The 19,512-nt window shown below is 36.0% G+C and overlaps 2 protein-coding genes across 2 annotated transcripts; one reads left to right on the top strand and one right to left on the bottom strand.

Annotated features, from left to right (window-relative positions):
- Nucleotides 1-15,041: 15,041 nt before the first annotated feature.
- On the bottom strand, nt 15,042-15,989 carry LOC131997086 (uncharacterized). The gene has a single exon (XM_059367378.1). It carries the CDS (start codon nt 15,987-15,989, stop codon nt 15,042-15,044), a length of 948 nt encoding a protein of 315 aa, XP_059223361.1.
- An 897-nt stretch (nt 15,990-16,886) lies between these two features.
- LOC131997085 (uncharacterized) lies at nt 16,887-17,993 on the top strand. Its single transcript, XM_059367377.1, has one exon. It carries the CDS (start codon nt 16,887-16,889, stop codon nt 17,991-17,993), a length of 1,107 nt encoding a protein of 368 aa, XP_059223360.1.
- Nucleotides 17,994-19,512: the final 1,519 nt, after the last annotated feature.

The raw sequence follows: 19,512 nt of genomic DNA, 5'->3' as shown, positions 1-19,512 counted from the left end.
TTTCAATACGTTTTTTTTTTATTCTACCACAGCTGTATTTGTGCGCGACTCATGCCAATGGCAAAAAAAAAAATAAAAGAAGTTGAAAACCTTATTCGTGTAGCTTGTTTTGTAGAGTAATACCTTTGCGGAATCATATTTCATACAACGCAACACCCACAATCCAAAGGTGGAGATAAACTTTTCTTGCTCTCCCTTTTCATTCAGCCTCTCCTTCTCTACAAACTTTGGCTGCTGCTATTTTCCGTTCGTGTTACAGCATACCTTATGGTGTTTATCCTGTTGCTTTTTCCATTCTACACCCCAATCTGTTTTGATTCGTTACACCAGCCATCATCTCATATTTTGCTTAAAATTGTGTTTTTTTCAATCAGATCCCCGCTGCCGCTGTTGGCGCATCAGCTGCTATTGTTGCTGCTGCTTAAATTCCCATGCTGTTGTATTTCGCTGTCGGGTTGTTTGTTTGGGGGTATCTATTTTGCGTATGCCTTTGGCTCTCACTATAGATGTGTGTTTACACTAGTAGGAGAGGCTGTGTGTGTGTGTGTTGTGTGAAATGAAATGTGCGTTTGCATTGTTCTCATACATAGGCTATGACTGTTGGGGCCAATACAGTTGTTGCTGTTGGTGATGGGAGTTAAATTGTGTTGTTGCTCTTTGCGGAGTGGGTGGTATTGGATTTGGGTTTGCGAGAGTTTTTGTTATTTTGTTTGAGTACCTTGCACAGTGATTAGTCCCATGGTGTGGCAGTATATCTGACTTTAATGTGGGGAAGATAAAATCAAGCAACATGAGATATTGCATGTGACCGTTAACATTTTCATTTTTTTCTTCTCGAAAGAAGATAATTGAAAATGTCATCTCCCCGTTTAATGCAGATATCAATTAAGGCATTAAGATCTGAACTGGTTTAAGGAAGTTATTTTTCAGCAGAAACAAGGAATGATAATGAATTTTACCAAATACGAGTGTGTTATTTATGACATCGTTAGACACAAAAAAAAAATAAGAGGAGAGTTGGGGACATTACATTGATAAGAGTTTTGATAACTTTTGTAAAGATTTTCAGATTTATGAAAAATCTGCTAAAAACCAAGAGGATTATGAAACAGCGTGGATACTTTTCTCATAAAAACATTTTTATCTATCATATGCACAACAATTTCAGAACTCTACTTTTTCGAGGGTCATATTTTGCAATTTTTTGGAATTTTGTGAACAATACTGCAATATTGATTATATCTATGTAATGAAACTATTCTAATCTTTTGCAGAAATATTCATAGTTGATGAAGATTCCTTTGATTTTTACCAAGGACTAAATTTTATGATTTTGAATAACCTATATAGGTTATCCAGAATCTTATTTGGATTCTAGATTCAGAATTCATACTTTTCAATATCTTTAGCGAATATTGTTGATTTTTTATTTTTTTATTTTTTCAAATTTGTAACTTTTATTTATTTTTTTTTCCGCAGTTTTTCTACATTTTGCATCTTTATACTTCTTTCTGTAAACTACAGTCCCTTTATTTAAATTTCTTTTAGCTACTTTTTACTTTACTTTTTGTGTTGTATTCGCACAATTTCTTCTTTAATTTGCTTCCATTTCTCCAGATAACATTTGTTCTTTACAATCATTTACAACCATTTGTGAATTTATGATTTTTTGTTGTTTTTTCCTCTTTCCGGCATTGTCATTGGCATGACACGGCTGTTCTTAACGATGTGTGTGTATAGAGCTCGTTAAAATGGTCAGCAAATATTTTTTTGTTGGCAATACCTTCGTTTTCGCTTATCGTAGTCATTGTGACTGTTAGCCTTGCTTTTGGTCAACTTGGTTTTATTTTGTTTATTTTGGGATATTAAAGTTCTATGTTATTTGTTGGCAATACTAACTTTCTAACGGCTTCATGTAATTGTATTTCATTTCAAGATAAAATTTTTAAACTTAGGATGTAAGGTCTTTGAAAGATCTAAAAAATGACAACCACAGACTAATAATCAAAACATTTTAATTTTAGCTGGGTAGAACTTTTTTTTGCCCACCCCCTTCGGATATATTGCTAGTCTTACATTAAAATTAGCTACCAACTATATCCAAATCTTCGAGGCCATCGTAGAGCAGTCGTTATCATGTCCGTCTATGACACTGAACGCCTGGTTCCGAATCATTTGAAAAATTTTTTAACGCTGGTTACCCCTCTTAATGCTGGCGACATTTGTGAGGTACTATGCTATGTAAAAACTTCACCCCTAAAGAGGTGAAGTTTTTATTCACCTTCGTTTCGTATTCAGCTATAAAATGGAGCTCTATTATCATTGAGCTTAAAACTTGTACCGGACAGTATTTTTTGATATGAGAGTTTGTTGCAGTTCCTTAATGCCAAGTTCTTGGGCAAATTTTCAATTTTCAATATCCAAATTTTGGAGCCATGCTACTTTTCCCATCCGACGCCTCCCCCCCCTCGTATTCTACTCTCCGGGGCGAACCAGAAAGATAGCACAGGGGGTGTCCCATTGCACGAATACGAATACGAACACGATGGATCCGTGCAATAGGGTCGAAAGCGGATGAAATGCCCAACGGTGGCGATTGCAGATTTTCAGAAGATTTACCATAAAGAAAACCCAGCCTAGAGGGTCACTGGCAGCCCCAGCAGTAGGTACCGATGCGATGGCCAATCCGCGATCCATCTAAAAATCACGATTACAGAAACATCAACAAGAAATAATGGAACTGTCAACCCCCCGATGTAAGGGATGTCAAACTACAACATAGACATCCTCGGTTTAAGTGAAGTACGATGGTACTGGGTTCTTTAATGGATGTAAAAACTCGACGAGGGGCTAACATCGATAGTGACCCAAATATGGTTCAGATCGGACTATATTTAGATATAGCTACCATATAGACCGATCTCCCGATAAAGGGTCTGAAGGCCATAAAAGCTTTATTTTTTAACCGATTTCGCTGAAATTTAAAACAGTGGGTTATTTTAAGCCTCCCGACATCTGACCCAAATATGGCTTAGACCGGACTATATTTAGATATAGCTGTCATATAGACCGATCTGCCGATAAAGGGGCTGAAGGCCATAAAAGCTTTATTTATTACCGGATTTCGCTGAAACTTAAAATAGTAGGTTATTTTAAGCCTACCAACTTCTGATATGGTTCAAATCGGACTATATTTAGATATAGCTGTCATATAGACCGATCTCCCGATAAAGCGTCTGAAGACCATAAAAGCCTTATTTATGACCCGATTTCACTGAAATTTGAAACAGTGAGTAACTATGGGCTTCCCGACATCCGACTCCGATCTCCCGATAAAGGGTCTGAAGACCATAAAAGCTTTATTTATTACCCGATTTCGCTGAAATTGTAAACAGTGAGTTATTTTTAGCCTCCTGACACCCGACCTAAATATGGTTTAAATCGGATTATATTTATATATAGCTACCATATATTGGATTGCCCAAAAAGTAATTGCGGATTTTTCATATTGTCGGCGTTGACAAATTTTTTCACAGCTTGTGACTCTGTAATTGCATTCTTTCTTCTGTCAGTTATCAGCTGTTACTTTTAGCTTGCTTTAGAAGAAAAGTTTAAAAAAAGTATATTTGATTAAAGTTCATTCTAAGTTTTATTAAAAATGCATTTACTTTCTTTTAAAAAATCCGCAATTACTTTTTGGGCCGATCTGCCGATAAGGGGTCTGAAGCCAATAAAATCTTTATTTATTACCCGATTTCGCTGAAATGTGAAACAGTGAGTAGGTTAAGACCTCCCAACATCCGACCTAAATATGGTTCTGATCGCACTATATTAAGATAAGGGGACTGAAGCCCATAAAAGCGTTATTTATTATCCGATTTCGCTGTCGTTTGAAACAGTGAGATTTTCTGAGCCTCACCATATCCGACCTTAATATGGTTCAGATCAGTGTATAATTCGATATATCTGCCAAAAGCCCAATAGTTTGTTCCACAAAACTGAATAGTGACATATTTATATTAGACCACTCAATGTCCGTGCCGAATTTAGTTCCCTAAGTTATCCAATTTTCACCGGATTGTGACGAAATGGGGTTTACATATATACCCGAGGTGGTGGGTATCCAATGCCTTTTTATGTTAGTTTTCAGGTGTTATTCATTAGAAAATAAACCCCATTTATGGGTCTTTATTTCATTTTCAGTTTGGGGCTTTACTGCATTGAGGCCTTATTCCATACCGCCGTCCATTTGAGAGGGGTTTTTAAGTGGTTTTTGGGACTAGACGGCCCCCCTGTGACCTTAACCCACATTTTGATACATGTTTCTTGTCCTACTCCAAAACATCTATCGTTTGAGTACCATATTGCTCCAATCGACCCACTTTAAATTTTGGGTGTTTTTTTAGGGTAAGGGGGAAGTCCACCCTCTTCAGATATCACAAAATTATGTAACCTTTTACTCTTTCCAAATTATCCTATGTAATTTTTCGAATCCTTTGCTTTTTATGTAATAGAGATGTATAAATTACTTAATTTTATAATTTTTTTGTTTATGTTTCAGGTAAATTATAGAAAGCCTGTACAAACTTGGTCCAACATTTGTAAGTAAAGCATTTGAAAACATTTTTTTTTTTTCAATCTCAATTCCTTAGCAAACTATGAACATCTATGAACATCTTCAGCAATACCTTGCCCTTTGAAATCATAAATTTTTTTTGCAATTTTTATTTTGACATTTATAGTTGTCTAAAGGCTTAACAACGTTTTACTTGTTAAAAAAATAAACGGAATAGTATTAAGACTTGTATTTGTATGAACCTCCAGATTTGAGACAAAAAAAATTTAATAGTTGCGTTGTTAAAATGCCACATATACATTAACAGCGCCACTATCGCCTTTATCGTCATCATAATTTCACCTCTTATTTATGTGCTTTCATTAAAAATTTGAACAGACGTAGCACTCGGCATGATAATATAAGTAAATACACTCAGGTAGATTTGAATAAGAGCACCTGATGGGCATAAGAAAAATATGCAAATCTCTTTTTATACCCTCCACCATAGGATGGGGGTACTATACTTATTTCGTCATTCTGTTTGTAACACCTTGAAATATGCGTCTAAGACCCCATAAAGTATATATATTCTTGATCGTCATGACATTACATTTTAAGTCGAACTAGCCATGTCCGTCCGTCCATCCGTCTGTTCGTCCGTCTGTCCGTCCGTCTGTCTGTCCGTCCGTCTGTCCGTCCGTACGTCCGTCCGTCCGTCTGTCCGTCTGTCCGTCTGTCCGTCTGTCCGTCTGTCCGTCCGTCCGTCCGTCCGTCCGTCTGTCTGTCTGTCCGTCTGTCTGTCCGCCCGTCTGTCCGTCCGTCCGTCTGTCCGTCTGTCCGTCTGTCCGTCCGTCCGTCCGTCCGTCCGTCCGTCTGTCCGTCCGTCCGTCCGTCCGTCCGTCCGTCCGTCTGTCCGTCTGTCCGTCTGTCCGTCCGTCCGTCTGTCCGTTCGTCCGTCTGTCTGTCCAAAGCACGGTAAATTTTGAAGGAGTAGAGCTAGTCGCTTGAAATTTTGCACAAATACTTCTTATTAGTGTAGGTCGGTTGGGATTGTAAATGGACCAAATCGGTCCATGTTTTGATATAGGTGCCATATAAACCGGTCTTGAGTCTTGACTTCTTGGGCCTCTAGAGGGCGCAATTCTCGTCCGATTTGACTGAAATTTCGCATATAGTGTTTTGATATCATTTCCAATAACTGTGCAAAGTATAGTTAAAATCGGTCTATAACCTGATATAGCTGCCATAAAAACTGATTTTGGGTCTTGATTTCTCTAGCCTCTAGAGGGCGCAATTCTCTTCCGATTTGACTGAAATTTTGCACATAGTGTTTTGATATCACTTCCAATAACTGTGCAAAGTATGGTTCAAATCGGTCTGTAACCTGATATAGCTGCCATATAAACCGATCTTGGGTCTTGACTTCTTGAGCCTCTAGAAGGCGCAATTCTCGTCCGATTTGTCTGAAACTTCGCACATAGTGTTTTGATATCACTTCCAACAACTGTTAGTAGTATGCTCCTAATCGGTACATAACCTGATATAGCTGTCATATAAACCGATCTTGGGTCTTGATTTCTCTAGCCTCTAGAAGGCGCAATTCTCGTCCGATTTGACTGAAATTTTGCACATAGTGTTTTGATATCACTTCCAACAACTGTGAGTAGTATGGTTCTAATCGGTACATAACCTGATATAGCTGCCATATAAACCGATTTTGGGTCTTGATTTCTTTAGCCTCTAAAGGGCTCTTCCGATTTGACTGAAATTTGCAAATAGTGTTTTAATATCACTTCCAACAACTGTGCGAAGTATGGTCCAAATAGGTCCATAACCTGATATAGCTGCCATATAAACCGATCTTGGGTCTTGACTTCTTGGGCCTCTAGAGGGCGCAATTCTCATCCGATTTGGCACAAATTTTATACAACGGCTCCTCCCATGGCCTTCAAAATACGTATGCAATATGGTCGATCTATAGCTTGATACAGCTCCCATATAAACCGATCTACCGATTTCGCTTCCTGAGCCCCGAATCGGACTATAACTAGCTATATCAAGTTTTAGTCTGATTCGGGGCTCAAGAAGCGAAATCGGGAGATCGGTTTATATGGGAGCTGTATAATGGGAGTATATCCTCCGTCCTTATTCATTATACTTTGTTTGCGTAAAAACAGATACTGCACAAAGAACTCGACAGATGCGACCATGGTGGACGGTATATAAGATTCGGCCCGGCCGAACTTAGCACGCTCTTACTTGTTAATTTTATAACGAAGCCATTTTTAAAGGCAAATACAAAACTAAAGTTCTGCTTAAGTTTCATATTTTCAGAATCCTAAAAAAGTTGGCAAGAAAATTTTAAAAAGTATAAGTCTCAGATTTTCTTTAACAAGAGTAGTACTTAAACTGTACATTTGCGAAGAGGGCAACACTTAGTAAAGTCCTCCTTACCCTCATATTTTATAATTAATTTGAAAATTTCCAATTTATTTATTATATCGCGCCTTAAACAAAATTCGTACTCTTTAATTTCATTAATTTTATGTCCAATGTCTGAAGATATATGCATCTGCTTATGGTAGATAATATTTTAGAATCGTTTGTTGTTTTGCGCTGAGTGACGTTAAAAATTCCCAAAAATGATTTCATGTGTTTTCACAAATAAATTAAAAAAGTAAAGTGTCACATGGAAATTTTGTATTTTCTTTCAAGTGGGCGGTGGGACTATACACATTGACTAGCCTATTGCCTGAAATTCATAGACTCTTTGTGATGAAGGGATTTCAACAAAAATTTCAGCAACTCACTTAAGACCAGGAAAATCTCAAGGGTTAAAAAAGGATTAACATTTTAATTTTCCATCTATGTGGAATAAAAAGTTTGTGTTTTATTTGGGTTTTTAATTAAATGTTCACATTTGTTTTCTCTTGATGGTCGAAATTGTTCAAAGTCTCTTACGACTTGGTCTCAAGAAATGTGGATAGCATAACGCCCACCATTCGTTACATTTTGTTTGGTCACAACCCATTTTTTTTGCCCATTTTAATTATGCAAATTTAAATCTGGAAAACATTAAAAGATAAAAAGCAAAATGTCATAATTTAAACTCAAATGCAAAAGGAGATAACACCCTCCACCGTTACCCCAAAAACACAACCCAAAATCAAAAGTGGACCGATAAGGACAATATGGGTATCAAATAAAAAGTATGCGGGAGTAGATAACGAATCTGGCATAAAAACTCATGTCGTAGTATAGGGGGTCACCCCACGGTCGGGACAATATAGGTATCAAATGCAAGGTTTTGGAGAGTAGAATACGGATATGGTATTAAAATGTGAGTGTAAGTACCCATCGCGCTGCCCAAACCCCAAAACTCCTCCAAACAGACATATTGGACTTTCATTTCAATATGGGGCTCAAATGAAAGGTATTCAGGAGTAGATGACGAATATGACATTAAAATTTGCGTTCAAGTCTAGGTGGCGCTTTTTTTCCCCAAAGATATGTCAAATTGGTTATTTGACCCATTATGACAATATTTTGATTGATATCCAATTTTGGAGCCAAGTGTTTTGGGGTACGCCCTCTGGCACCCCCTAAACTGAACTTCATTTCCGTTGGGAATAAAGAACGAATTTGACATCTATTTTCAGTGCAAAGTGCCAGTGGACGCCCCAGCCCCAAAACGCAACACAATTTAATATCCATATTTGAGTCGAAATGTCTGAGGTGCCATTCCTCCCCTAATGAGAACATTACCCTAAGGAAGAACATTACCACCTGGAATCGAGAAGGGGCAAATTCCCACACATGAATGCTTCTGATTAAAGTTTAAACTCAATTATAAGTCCAAACGGCGTCCCGCAGTGCGACATCTCTTTGGTGAAAATTTTTTAAATGACCACGCATGGCATTGTACCTCGCAAATTTCGACAACACGATGTTCTCGCGAGGATTCGAACGCGTTCAATGTCATAGGCTTCCCACTGGAAGTAATTCTTATCAATTATACAAAAATGAAATTGTTGCACTTTGTTTGATTTTAATTTGTTCAAAATTTTGTGGTCAAAAATTTTGATAGGACGCCCATCCTAAAACCCGTCCGACTGGACATGTTTGCCCATTGGGACCAACTATAAAGAAATCCACCCCAGGCCCAAAACCGCCCCAAAAGTACCGCCCAAAATAAAAAGGGGGCATGTCCGCCTATGACGCAGAACGTCTGGGTTCGAATCTTGGCGAGATATCAAAAAAAAATTGTCTGCGGTGGTTTTCCCCTCCTAATGGGGGAAACATTTGTGAGGTATAATGCCACGTAAAACTTCTCTCCAAAGAGGTGTCGCACTGCGGCACGCCGTTCGGACTCGGCTATAAAAAGGAGGTCCCTTATCATTGAGCTTAAACTTGAATCGGTCTGCACTCATTGATATGTGAGAAGTTTGCTCCTAATTCTTCGTGGAATGTTCATGGGCAAATTTTTTTGTTTTGTTGTTGTTGCCAGAATCCGAACCAAGCCGTTCAACGTACCTTTCAGTACTTAACCTTGCATTTAATACCCATATTGTCTTGATCGGTTTACATTTCCGGATTGGATAATACTAAGGTGTGGAAGGTACCCCATACACTTTTCATTTGCGTCCCATATTGTCCCTATTGAGCTTTATGTAAATTGGGTTATTTTAGGAGTAGATAAACTTCCTAGTTCCCCGTCCTAAAATTTGGATATCATATTCGCACTTTTATTTCACAGATCTTTCATTCGAGTTCCATATCGTTCCGATGGACCCACATGATCGTTGCGAAGTGGGGATGCCCTCCAGACACTTGGCACCAAGTCCCATATTGTCCCTATCGACCTTTATGTGAATTATTAGGTTATTTTTGGGATAGAATCACATGCCAGTGACCTGGGATACCCGTGTTGTCTTGATCGGTTTAGATTTCTGGTTTGGATAATATTAAGGTGTGGAAGGTTCCCCATACACTTTTCATTTGAGTCCCATATTGTCCCTATTGGACTTTATTTGAATTGGGTTATTTTGAGGAGTATATAAACTTCCTAATTCCCCGTCCTAAAATTTGGATATCATATTCGCACTTTTATTCCACAGATCTTTCATTCGAGTTCCATATCGTTCCGATGGACCCACATGCTCGTTGCGAAGTGGGGCTGCCCTCCAGACACTTGGCACCAAGTCCCACATTATCACTAACGACCTTTGAGTGGATAATTTTAAAAGTGGACCAATTTCCCAGTTACTTTGTAACTAATTTGGATATCATATCATAATCTTCTTCCAAAGACCTTTCATATCTATCGAATGGATTCACATGTCCGTTGCAAAGTAAGGCGGCCCTCCAGACACTTGTCACTATCGATACTCTAAACAACTCTAGTCTAGTCTAGTCTAGGCTAGTCTAGTCTAGTCTAGTCTAGTTTAGTCTAGTCTAGTCTAGTCTAGTCTAGTCTAGTCTAGTCTAGTCTAGTCTAGTCTAGTCTAGTCTAGTCTAGTCTAGTCTAGTCTAGTCTAGTCTAGTCTAGTCTAGTCTAGTCTAGTCTAGTCTAGTCTAGTCTAGTCTAGTCTAGTCTAGTCTAGTCTAGTCTAGTCTAGTCTAGTCTAGTCTAGTCTAGTCTAGTCTAGTCTAGTCTAGTCTAGTCTAGTCTAGTCTAGTCTAGTCTAGTCTAGTCTAGTCTAGTCTAGTCTAGTCTAGTCTAGTCTAGTCTAGTCTAGTCTAGTCTAGTCTAGTCTAGTCTAGTCTAGTCTAGTCTAGTCTAGTCTAGTCTAGTCTAGTCTAGTCTAGTCTAGTCTAGTCTAGTCTAGTCTAGTCTAGTCTAGTCTAGTCTAGTCTAGTCTAGTCTAGTCTAGTCTAGTCTAGTCTAGTCTAGTCTAGTCTAGTCTAGTCTAGTCTAGTCTAGTCTAGTCTAGTCTAGTCTAGTCTAGTCTAGTCTAGTCTAGTCTAGTCTAGTCTAGTCTAGTCTAGTCTAGTCTAGTCTAGTCTAGTCTAGTCTAGTCTAGTCTAGTCTAGTCTAGTCTAGTCTAGTCTAGTCTAGTCTAGTCTAGTCTAGTCTAGTCTAGTCTAGTCTAGTCTAGTCTAGTCTAGTCTAGTCTAGTCTAGTCTAGTCTAGTCTAGTCTAGTCTAGTCTAGTCTAGTCTAGTCTAGTCTAGTCTAGTCTAGTCTAGTCTAGTCTAGTCTAGTCTAGTCTAGTCTAGTCTAGTCTAGTCTAGTCTAGTCTAGTCTAGTCTAGTCTAGTCTAGTCTAGTCTAGTCTAGTCTAGTCTAGTCTAGTCTAGTCTAGTCTAGTCTAGTCTAGTCTAGTCTAGTCTAGTCTAGTCTAGTCTAGTCTAGTCTAGTCTAGTCTAGTCTAGTCTAGTCTAGTCTAGTCTAGTCTAGTCTAGTCTAGTCTAGTCTAGTCTAGTCTAGTCTAGTCTAGTCTAGTCTAGTCTAGTCTAGTCTAGTCTAGTCTAGTCTAGTCTAGTCTAGTCTAGTCTAGTCTAGTCTAGTCTAGTCTAGTCTAGTCTAGTCTAGTCTAGTCTAGTCTAGTCTAGTCTAGTCTAGTCTAGTCTAGTCTAGTCTAGTCTAGTCTAGTCTAGTCTAGTCTAGTCTAGTCTAGTCTAGTCTAGTCTACTCTTCTCTAGTCTAGTCTAGTCTAGTCTACTCTTCTCTACTCTAGTCTAGTCTAGTCTAGTCTACTCTTCTCTACTCTAGTCTAGTCTAGTCTAGTCTACTCTTCTCTACTCTACTCTAACTCTACTCTACTCTAACTCTGCTATAACTCTGCTCTAACTCTACTCTAACTCTACTCTAACTCTGCTCTAACTCTACTCTAACTTTACTCTAACTCTATTCTAACTCTACTCTAACTCTACTCTAACTCTACTCTAACTCTAACTCTACTCCTACTCTTTTTTTTTTTTTTTTTTTTTTTTTTTTTTTTTTTTTTTTTTTTTTTTTTTTTCTTATTTTATTTATTTATTGATTTCTTTCAGTTTTACAATGACTTATATGATATATATATATAAATTCCCACGAAGCCATATCGGCTTGTCTGTAGGATGTATATCAGCCAAGCTGTAGTATATGTGTCTACATTAGTAGTATTATATATAAAAAAATATTAAAAAAGACAATGTTAATATAACAAATATCAAAATGGAAAAACAAGAATATTAATTTTTTTTTTTTTTTTTTTTTTTTTTTTTTTTTTTTTTAAATTTTTACAATTTTGGTTTAGATTGTGCACTTAGTTTACTATAAGGAACTTTTTTATCAATTTATTTCTTTCAAATTTATTGTTACTATTTACAATATTTTGTGGTAATTTATTTAAAAAGTATGGCAAGGTGACCTCTAAAGATAATTTGCCATAATCGTTCGAATACTTGGGTATTTCGTACTTTCCTGCGGACTTGCTACGAGTGTTTCTACTGTGGCTTATGCGTTTCAATATGGATGAATTGTTGAAGAATTCACGAGCTATAGTTGAATTGTAGATTCCGTCGATGTTAAGTATTTCTAGGATGTTATAAAGTTCTTTGCTTTGTGTGGGTGTTGAGTTGTTGTCCGTTGTTGTTTTACTTCTATTTTTGTATAAAAGCTTAACAAGCCTGTTTTGGTATGTTTGTAGTATTCTGCAGTTTTTTGACTTTCCCCACGCAGTTACGCCATGCCTCAGTTGAGATTCCACCAATGAGAAATATGCCTGTCTAAGCACAAAGTATGGCGCGCAATTGCTAAGGTGGTATAAAGCGAACATACATTTACGTAGCTGTTTTGATAGGTGTTCAATATGCACTTTCCATTTAAAGTTGTGATCTAAATGTACGCCTAGATATTTGTAAGTATCGACGAGTTCTATGGTTGTTTCACAATTATCAACTATAGTCCCAATATCTCCGAAAGTGCAAGATCGGTGAAGGCAATCGAAATTATGGAAAGTTATTTTTACATCAGTTTTTGGTACGTGTCTAGGTCTGATATGCATAATTTTGGTTTTGTTTGCGTTGATTATAAGGCCATTGTCGTGACACCATTTGCAAAGAATGTTCAGTTCATTCTGCATTACTATTTCAGCTTCTTTTAGGTTTTTATGTTCCACAAGAATTGCAGTGTCATCTGCATAAGAAAAAGCAGTGCTGTTTTTTAGCAGTTCAATCATCTCATTTGCATAGATTATGTACAATATCGGGCCTAATTTAGATCCTTGAGGTACTCCGAAATTGACTGGCTTTTGGTAACTCAATTCATTATCAATTTTAACTGTATATTGCCTACAGTTGAGATAATCCCTAAACCAATTTAGACAATTCCCTCTTATTCCACATTTTTCTAAAGTATTTAATAGCTGCACATGCGACAGCGTGTCAAAAGCCTTGCTGAAGTCAATGAATAGTGCTAGGCAGTGATGGCTTTTATTAAGATGCTTGTTTATGTGGTTTGAGAAATATCCAAGAAGCTGATTAATATTTTTCCCTTTTTGAAACCCGAACTGGAATTTGTTTATTATTTGATATTTTATCAGGAAATTGTTAAGTCTTCTGACTACAATTTCTTCCAAGACTTTCTCCAAGACTGGTAAAATCGATATTGGTCTATAATTACTTATATCGGATTTGCTTCCACTTTTAAATATAGGCCGTACGATTGCGGTTTTTAAAAGAGCAGGTACTGACGATTCTCTTAAACTCATGTTTACAAAAGCAGTTATAACAGTTGTTAGATAGCTAGCGTTAGATTTAATGTCTATAGATCTGATGCCGTCAATTCCAGCGGTTTTTCTTACATTCAAGGAATTTAGTATGTTAAATATTTCCTCCTCATTAGTGTCCTCCATGTACAATGTATTTTGTAGACAATTACTATTATATTGATAGGTTTTGATGTTGCACGTGTGTAATATTTTCTGGACATTATTTTCGAGAGAGTTGGCAAAATTATTTGCCAAGTTTTGTGCATTCCTCATCGGAAAATTTCTTTTAATGCTTGCATCAATGTTGTCAACACGTTTACCTGTGATTCTATTTATCAATTTCCATGTTTCACGAATGTTATTTCTGTTTTCTAAAAATTCATTGTAATTGTGCCTATTTTTGGCGTAAATAATCCTTTTGTTTAATTTATTATTGAATGTCTTGTAAATTTTTTCGTTGGTTTTATTATTTTTATTCTTTTGCCATTTTTTATGTAATTTATCTCTAATTTCGCACCACTTTACTATCTCCTCGTTAAGCCACGGATACGGATTGCGTTTATTTATTTGTTTTTTAGTGGTGTATTTGGAAAGATCATAAATAGTATTGAACTGGGCACAGATTTTATTAAATAGATCATCGGTACTATTCGATCCATTTAATATAGAAATCCAATTTGTGTTTTTTATTAGTTGATTCACTTTAGAAGTGTTGATGTTAGCTTTTGTTTCCCCCTGTTTATACTCATTGTTTGCTCTGTTTCTATCTCTTAAATGATCCATACATCCAAATATTGCATAGTGGTCAGCTATTGTTGCTTTGATTACTGCAGCATATGCTCTCTTTCTCTTTCCGTTGCATCTCATGAATAGATGGTCTATGCACGTTTTTGTATTGGTAATTTGGTCTTCTCTTGTTGGCTCTGCAACCATACATTTAAGTCCATGGGAAGAGAGGATTCCAAGATATTTTGTTGTGTTAGAATTTCTCTTTATTATATCAATATTTAGGTCTCCAATTAATATAATTTCATGCTTTTTATTTACATTGGTTAGATTTTCATCTAACTCTTTTAAAAAATGTTTTGTGTTTAAATGTGGTGGACGATAGATGGCAAATAAAGAAATACTTGGATTAGTTATATTATTAATGTCTATTCTCAATGCTTCTGCAAATTTCATATGTATGTTGATTTCATGATATTGAAGACTCTCCTTTATATATATGGCAATGCCGCCACCTCTTCCTTCTCTGTTCAGGAAAGAGGAATTAAAACCATCAATTTCATAAAAGGCATTCTCATCTCTCTTTATATTTATTTCTGATAAAATTATTAGATGCGTTTTATTAACTATTTCTTTTATGTAAGCTAGAAATGTACAAAAATGTTTTCGTAGCGAACGTATGTTTACGTGAAGAATACTAATAGGATAATTCATTAATTCACTTTTTATTTCATTAAAATTATTTAGAGTTTCGTATTCGTAGTTCATGATGTAGGTTTTATTCAACTTCTCGATAGTTTTTTTTTTTCTACTTATTTATTGTTTTTTTTTTTTTTTTTTTTTTTTTTTTTTTTTTTTTTTTTTGTGTTATTTTTCGATTTATTGTTATGTTTTTTAACTATTTTCTTTTTTATTATTATAATTATATTTGCCGCAAATAAAAATTCTTGGCTTACTTATCGTTTTGTCTCTTTTATAATATCGCTGTACAAGAACTTTTCACAGTTTTTAAAAATTGTTTTTATTACACCTGGTAAAAGCTATTTTTTTAATACACATTTATTTAACTTGATTCGGTTATTAGTTCCAACTCTGATGCATTATTAATTATTATAAAGGAAGAATTTTCATTTCTGCGAGCATAAATGCGCCCATTTCGCACCCAAACAAATTTCCATCCATTTTCTTTGGCCTTTGTTTTTGCGGCCCATAAAATTTGTCTATTGTGCGGTGTAAGTTCATCATTTATGTATATGTATCCTCCACAGTCGCTGTTTTCTTCTTCTCTCAACACGCTTGCTTGTATGCGATGACCCTTTAGTTTACCCATAAACTCTTTTTTCTTGTTCAGAGATGCAAATTCCACAACAACTTTTTTCTTGCGCTTTATTTTATACATTTTACTAATGTGTTCTGCACTCATATCCACGCCGAGAGCATCAGTTATTCTCTTAACAATAACTTCAGGCTCTGTTTCCATGTTCTCTACATTGTTAATTTCAATATTTTTTTCTAATGCTTTTTGTTCAAGTTGTTGTAATCGTTTTGTAAGTTCACCAATTTGTACCGTTTTCTCTTGGTCTTTCTTTTGCAGTTCAGACACTTGTGCTGCAATAGTCGCTACGTTTCGGTTCATCTCGGCTAATGCAGAGTCCATATGCGACTTCAGATCAGCACTTAGCGATGCCATGCTCGTTACGATCTGCTGCAAGCTGCTTTTTAAGTCGACCATGCCCGTTTTGAGTTCGGATATGTCGTTTTGTTGATATGTAGATGTTGTCTCAGTTTCTTTAAAACGTTTGGTGTTGTTGTTGACAGTCTCATCATCAACTCGTTGCTGCTTTTGTTGTTTCTCATTGTTGGCTTGACATTCTGCTAGATTTCTGTTTGGAGATTCGTTGTTTTGGTTTGTGTTGCTCTCCCCAAAGACAAAGGTTTTGTAAGTGTTGTTGGGGGATTTCCTTGGTTTACAGACATGGCATTTCCAATCATTTTTTTTTGTTTGGCTCATACTGGCGTGAGAATTCTCTGATAAAGAACAACAAGGGCTGAAGTGAAAATTGCGATTGCAATGATAACACCGAACATATTGGATTGTTGATATCGGCAGAGAGCATTGAGCACAATGATTACACGGCACTTGGAGTTGAGGCATTTTGAAACACTTGCTTTCCGCAAAATACAATGAAGTAATTACTTTTAAGAGTGTTCTTAAGAGAAATAAAAACGTTTCTTATGTAGTCGAAAAAATACAAAAAATTGAAAAAAATCTGTGCGCTTAGCTTTACAACACGACCGTTGGCTATGACTGCTACAGCTCTAAAGAGCTGCCTACTCCTACTCCTACTCCTACTCCTACTCCTACTCCTACTCCTACTCCTACTCCTACTCATACTCATACTCCTACTCCTACTCCTACTCCTACTCCTACTCCTACTCCTACTCCTACTCCTACTCCTACTCCTACTCCTACTTCTACTTCTACTTCTACTTCTACTTCTACTTCTACTTCTACTTCTACTTCTACTTCTACTTCTACTTCTACTTCTACTTCTACTTCTACTTCTACTTCTACTTCTACTTCTACTTCTACTTCTACTTCTACTTCTACTTCTACTTCTACTTCTACTTCTACTTCTACTTCTACTTCTACTTCTACTTCTACTTCTACTTCTACTTCTACTTCTACTTCTACTTCTACTTCTACTTCTACTTCTACTTCTACTTCTACTTCTACTTCTACTTCTACTTCTACTTCTACTTCTACTTCAAGTCGAGCTGCAGCTTTCAAAGCGAACGGTCGTGTGATAGTAGACAGCGCACAACAGCAAAACTTTTTTTTCTATCGGAGACGTTTCAAACACTTATAAATATCTCTTAAATTATTCTCTTTCCCAAACGAGAAACAATGTCTCATTTGCAAGTGCCGGTTAACAAGTGCTCTCAATGCCTTTTACCAATAACATCAATCCAATACGTGCGTTGTTATCAGTGTAATCGCAATTTTCACCATAGCCCTTGTTGTTCACTTTCCGAAAGTTCACATGCAAGCATGAGTACAAGTAAAAAGAACGATTGGAAGTGCCACATATGCAAACCGAGGAAATCCCCCAACAACGCGTACAAGACATTCGTATTTGGCGGCACCAACAACTCCAGCCAAAGCATTGAATCGCCAAAAACCATTCCTGAGGAACAACAAAACAAACAGCAAAGAGAAGATGACGAGATTAACACCAATAACACCAAACGTTTTAAAGAAGCAGCAACAGCACTCAACATTAACAACAACAACAGCAGCAGCAACGAAACAACGAATACAAGAGACGACATAGCAGAACTTAAAACTGGAATGGTCGACTTAAAGAGCAGCTTACAGCTAATTGCAGCAAGCATCTCATCGCTAAGCATTGATCTGAAGTCACATATGGATTCAGCATTAGTGGAGATGAATAAAAATGTAGCGACCATAGCAGCACAAGTGGTCGAATTGCAGAAGAAGGATAAAGAAAAGTCTGAGCAAATAGATGAACTCAACAAGCGCATACAGAGATTAGAGCAACAAGCGATAGATAAAAATATAGAGATAAATAATGTGGAAGACATGGATATCGAAGCCGAAGTATTAGTTAAGAGAATTACTGATTCCCTTGGTGTAGATGTGAGTAGAGATCATATTAGCCATACCTATAAAATAAAAAGAAAGAAGAAAATAATTGTGGAATTTTCAACTCTCAATAAGAAAAAAGAGTTAATGGGAAAGCTTAAGAGCCATCGCGTAAAGGCAAATGTGGCGAAAGGCGAACCAGAAAATGAGAGCGGTGGTTATGTTTATATTAATGATGAGCTGACTATGCACAATAGGCGCCTTTTGTGGGCTGCAAAGATGAAGGCAAAAGAAAATGGTTGGAAGTTTGTATGGGTGCGAAATGGTGTTATTTATGCGAGGAAAAACGAAAGCTCATCTCTTATAATTTTATATAATGCATCAGACTTGGAATCGATTACCAACTGAAATAAATAAAAATTCAATTAAACACACAAATCGAAATTAAAAAAAAAAAAATAATAAAAAAAAAAAAAAAAAAAACAGTTTTTGTTTTCCCCTTGGCGAGCTAGAGCTCTAAACGTTTTTTTTAAAACATACATACATAAAAAATAAAGTACATAAAACATTGCTTTTGGCGTCGAAAAACTTATTTTTTTAAATTAAAATGAATTACACACGCGAAATTATAAGCAATTTCAGCGAAATTAAAAATGAAATTATGAATTATCCTTTTTCAATACTTCATATAAATATAAGATCATTGCGAAAAAACTTTAACACTTTATTGGCCCAAACGAAAAATATTCTTAGTAAAACACGACTAATAATATTAACAGAAATAAATATAACAAGAGATGAGAACACTCTTTATGAAATCGAAGGCTTCGACTCTATATTTTTAAATAGAGAGGGAAGAGGAGGAGGAGGGATTGCTGTTTATATTAATGAGAACACAGAATACCAACAAGTACAAATTCATATGAACACAGCAGAGTCTTTGAGAATAGACATCACTGTTGCACAAAACAAAAACATTACCATCATACCAATCTATCGACCACCAAAGCTTAGCATCAAACAGTTCCTAAGAGAATTGGATGAACACATTAACAATGTAAACAAAAAACACGAGCTGATAGTTTTGGGAGATATTAACATCGATATTAAAAAAAACAACACTACGACAATTAACTACCTTGGATTGCTCTCTTCGCACGGTCTGCAATGTATGATCAAAGAGACAACAAGAGAAGACACAAATAAAAGAACCAATACATGTATAGATCATCTCTTTATAAGATGTAATAGAAAAAGAGAAAGGGCATATGCAGCCATAATAAACACAGCAATAGCCGATCACTATGCAATAATGGGATGCTTGGATCATATAAACGAAAAAATTAAAATAAGCAAAGGAGACAATGCACAGGGTAATACAAAAGTTAAACTTAATAATAGAAAAGTTAACCAATTGGTTAAAGATACAGACTGGAAAATGATAATAGACCAAACAAACAACGCCAATGACTTATTTAACAAAATTTATACGAAATTCGAAGAAATATATAAAAAGTGCGAATACACTGTAAAAAACCAAATTAAAAAACGAAATCCGCATCCGTGGTTAAACAACGAAATACTTAAATGTTGCGAAATACGGGATAAATTACACAAAAAATGGTTGAAGAACAAAAACAACAAAAGTAATGAAAATATATATAAAACCTTCAATAATAAACTAAATAAAATGATAATCTATTCAAAAAATCAATACAATTACAATCAATTTTTGCAAAATAAAAACAACATACGCGGAACATGGCAAATTATAAATAAAATAACAGGTAAAAAAATTCAAAATATAGATGAAACTATTAAGAAAAATTTTTCAACCGAAAATACTAAAGAACTAACAGAAGAATTTGCCACTACACTTGAAAAAAATGTGAATAAAATAATTCACATTTGCCCTATAAAAACCAGC

This window comes from Stomoxys calcitrans, chromosome 4 (assembly GCF_963082655.1).
Source record: "Stomoxys calcitrans chromosome 4, idStoCalc2.1, whole genome shotgun sequence".
Lineage (NCBI taxonomy): Eukaryota > Metazoa > Arthropoda > Insecta > Diptera > Muscidae > Stomoxys > Stomoxys calcitrans.
The sequence above is the reverse complement of the archived record's forward strand: the minus strand, read 5'-3'. Positions and strand labels throughout refer to the sequence as shown.

What these genes read in the sequence shown, in the direction of transcription:
- LOC131997085 (XM_059367377.1), top strand. Translation starts at nt 16,887, where the DNA reads ATGTCTCATTTGCAAGTGCCGGTTAACAAGTGCTCTCAATGCCTTTTA.
- LOC131997086 (XM_059367378.1), bottom strand. Translation starts at nt 15,989, where the DNA reads ATGAGCCAAACAAAAAAAAATGATTGGAAATGCCATGTCTGTAAACCA.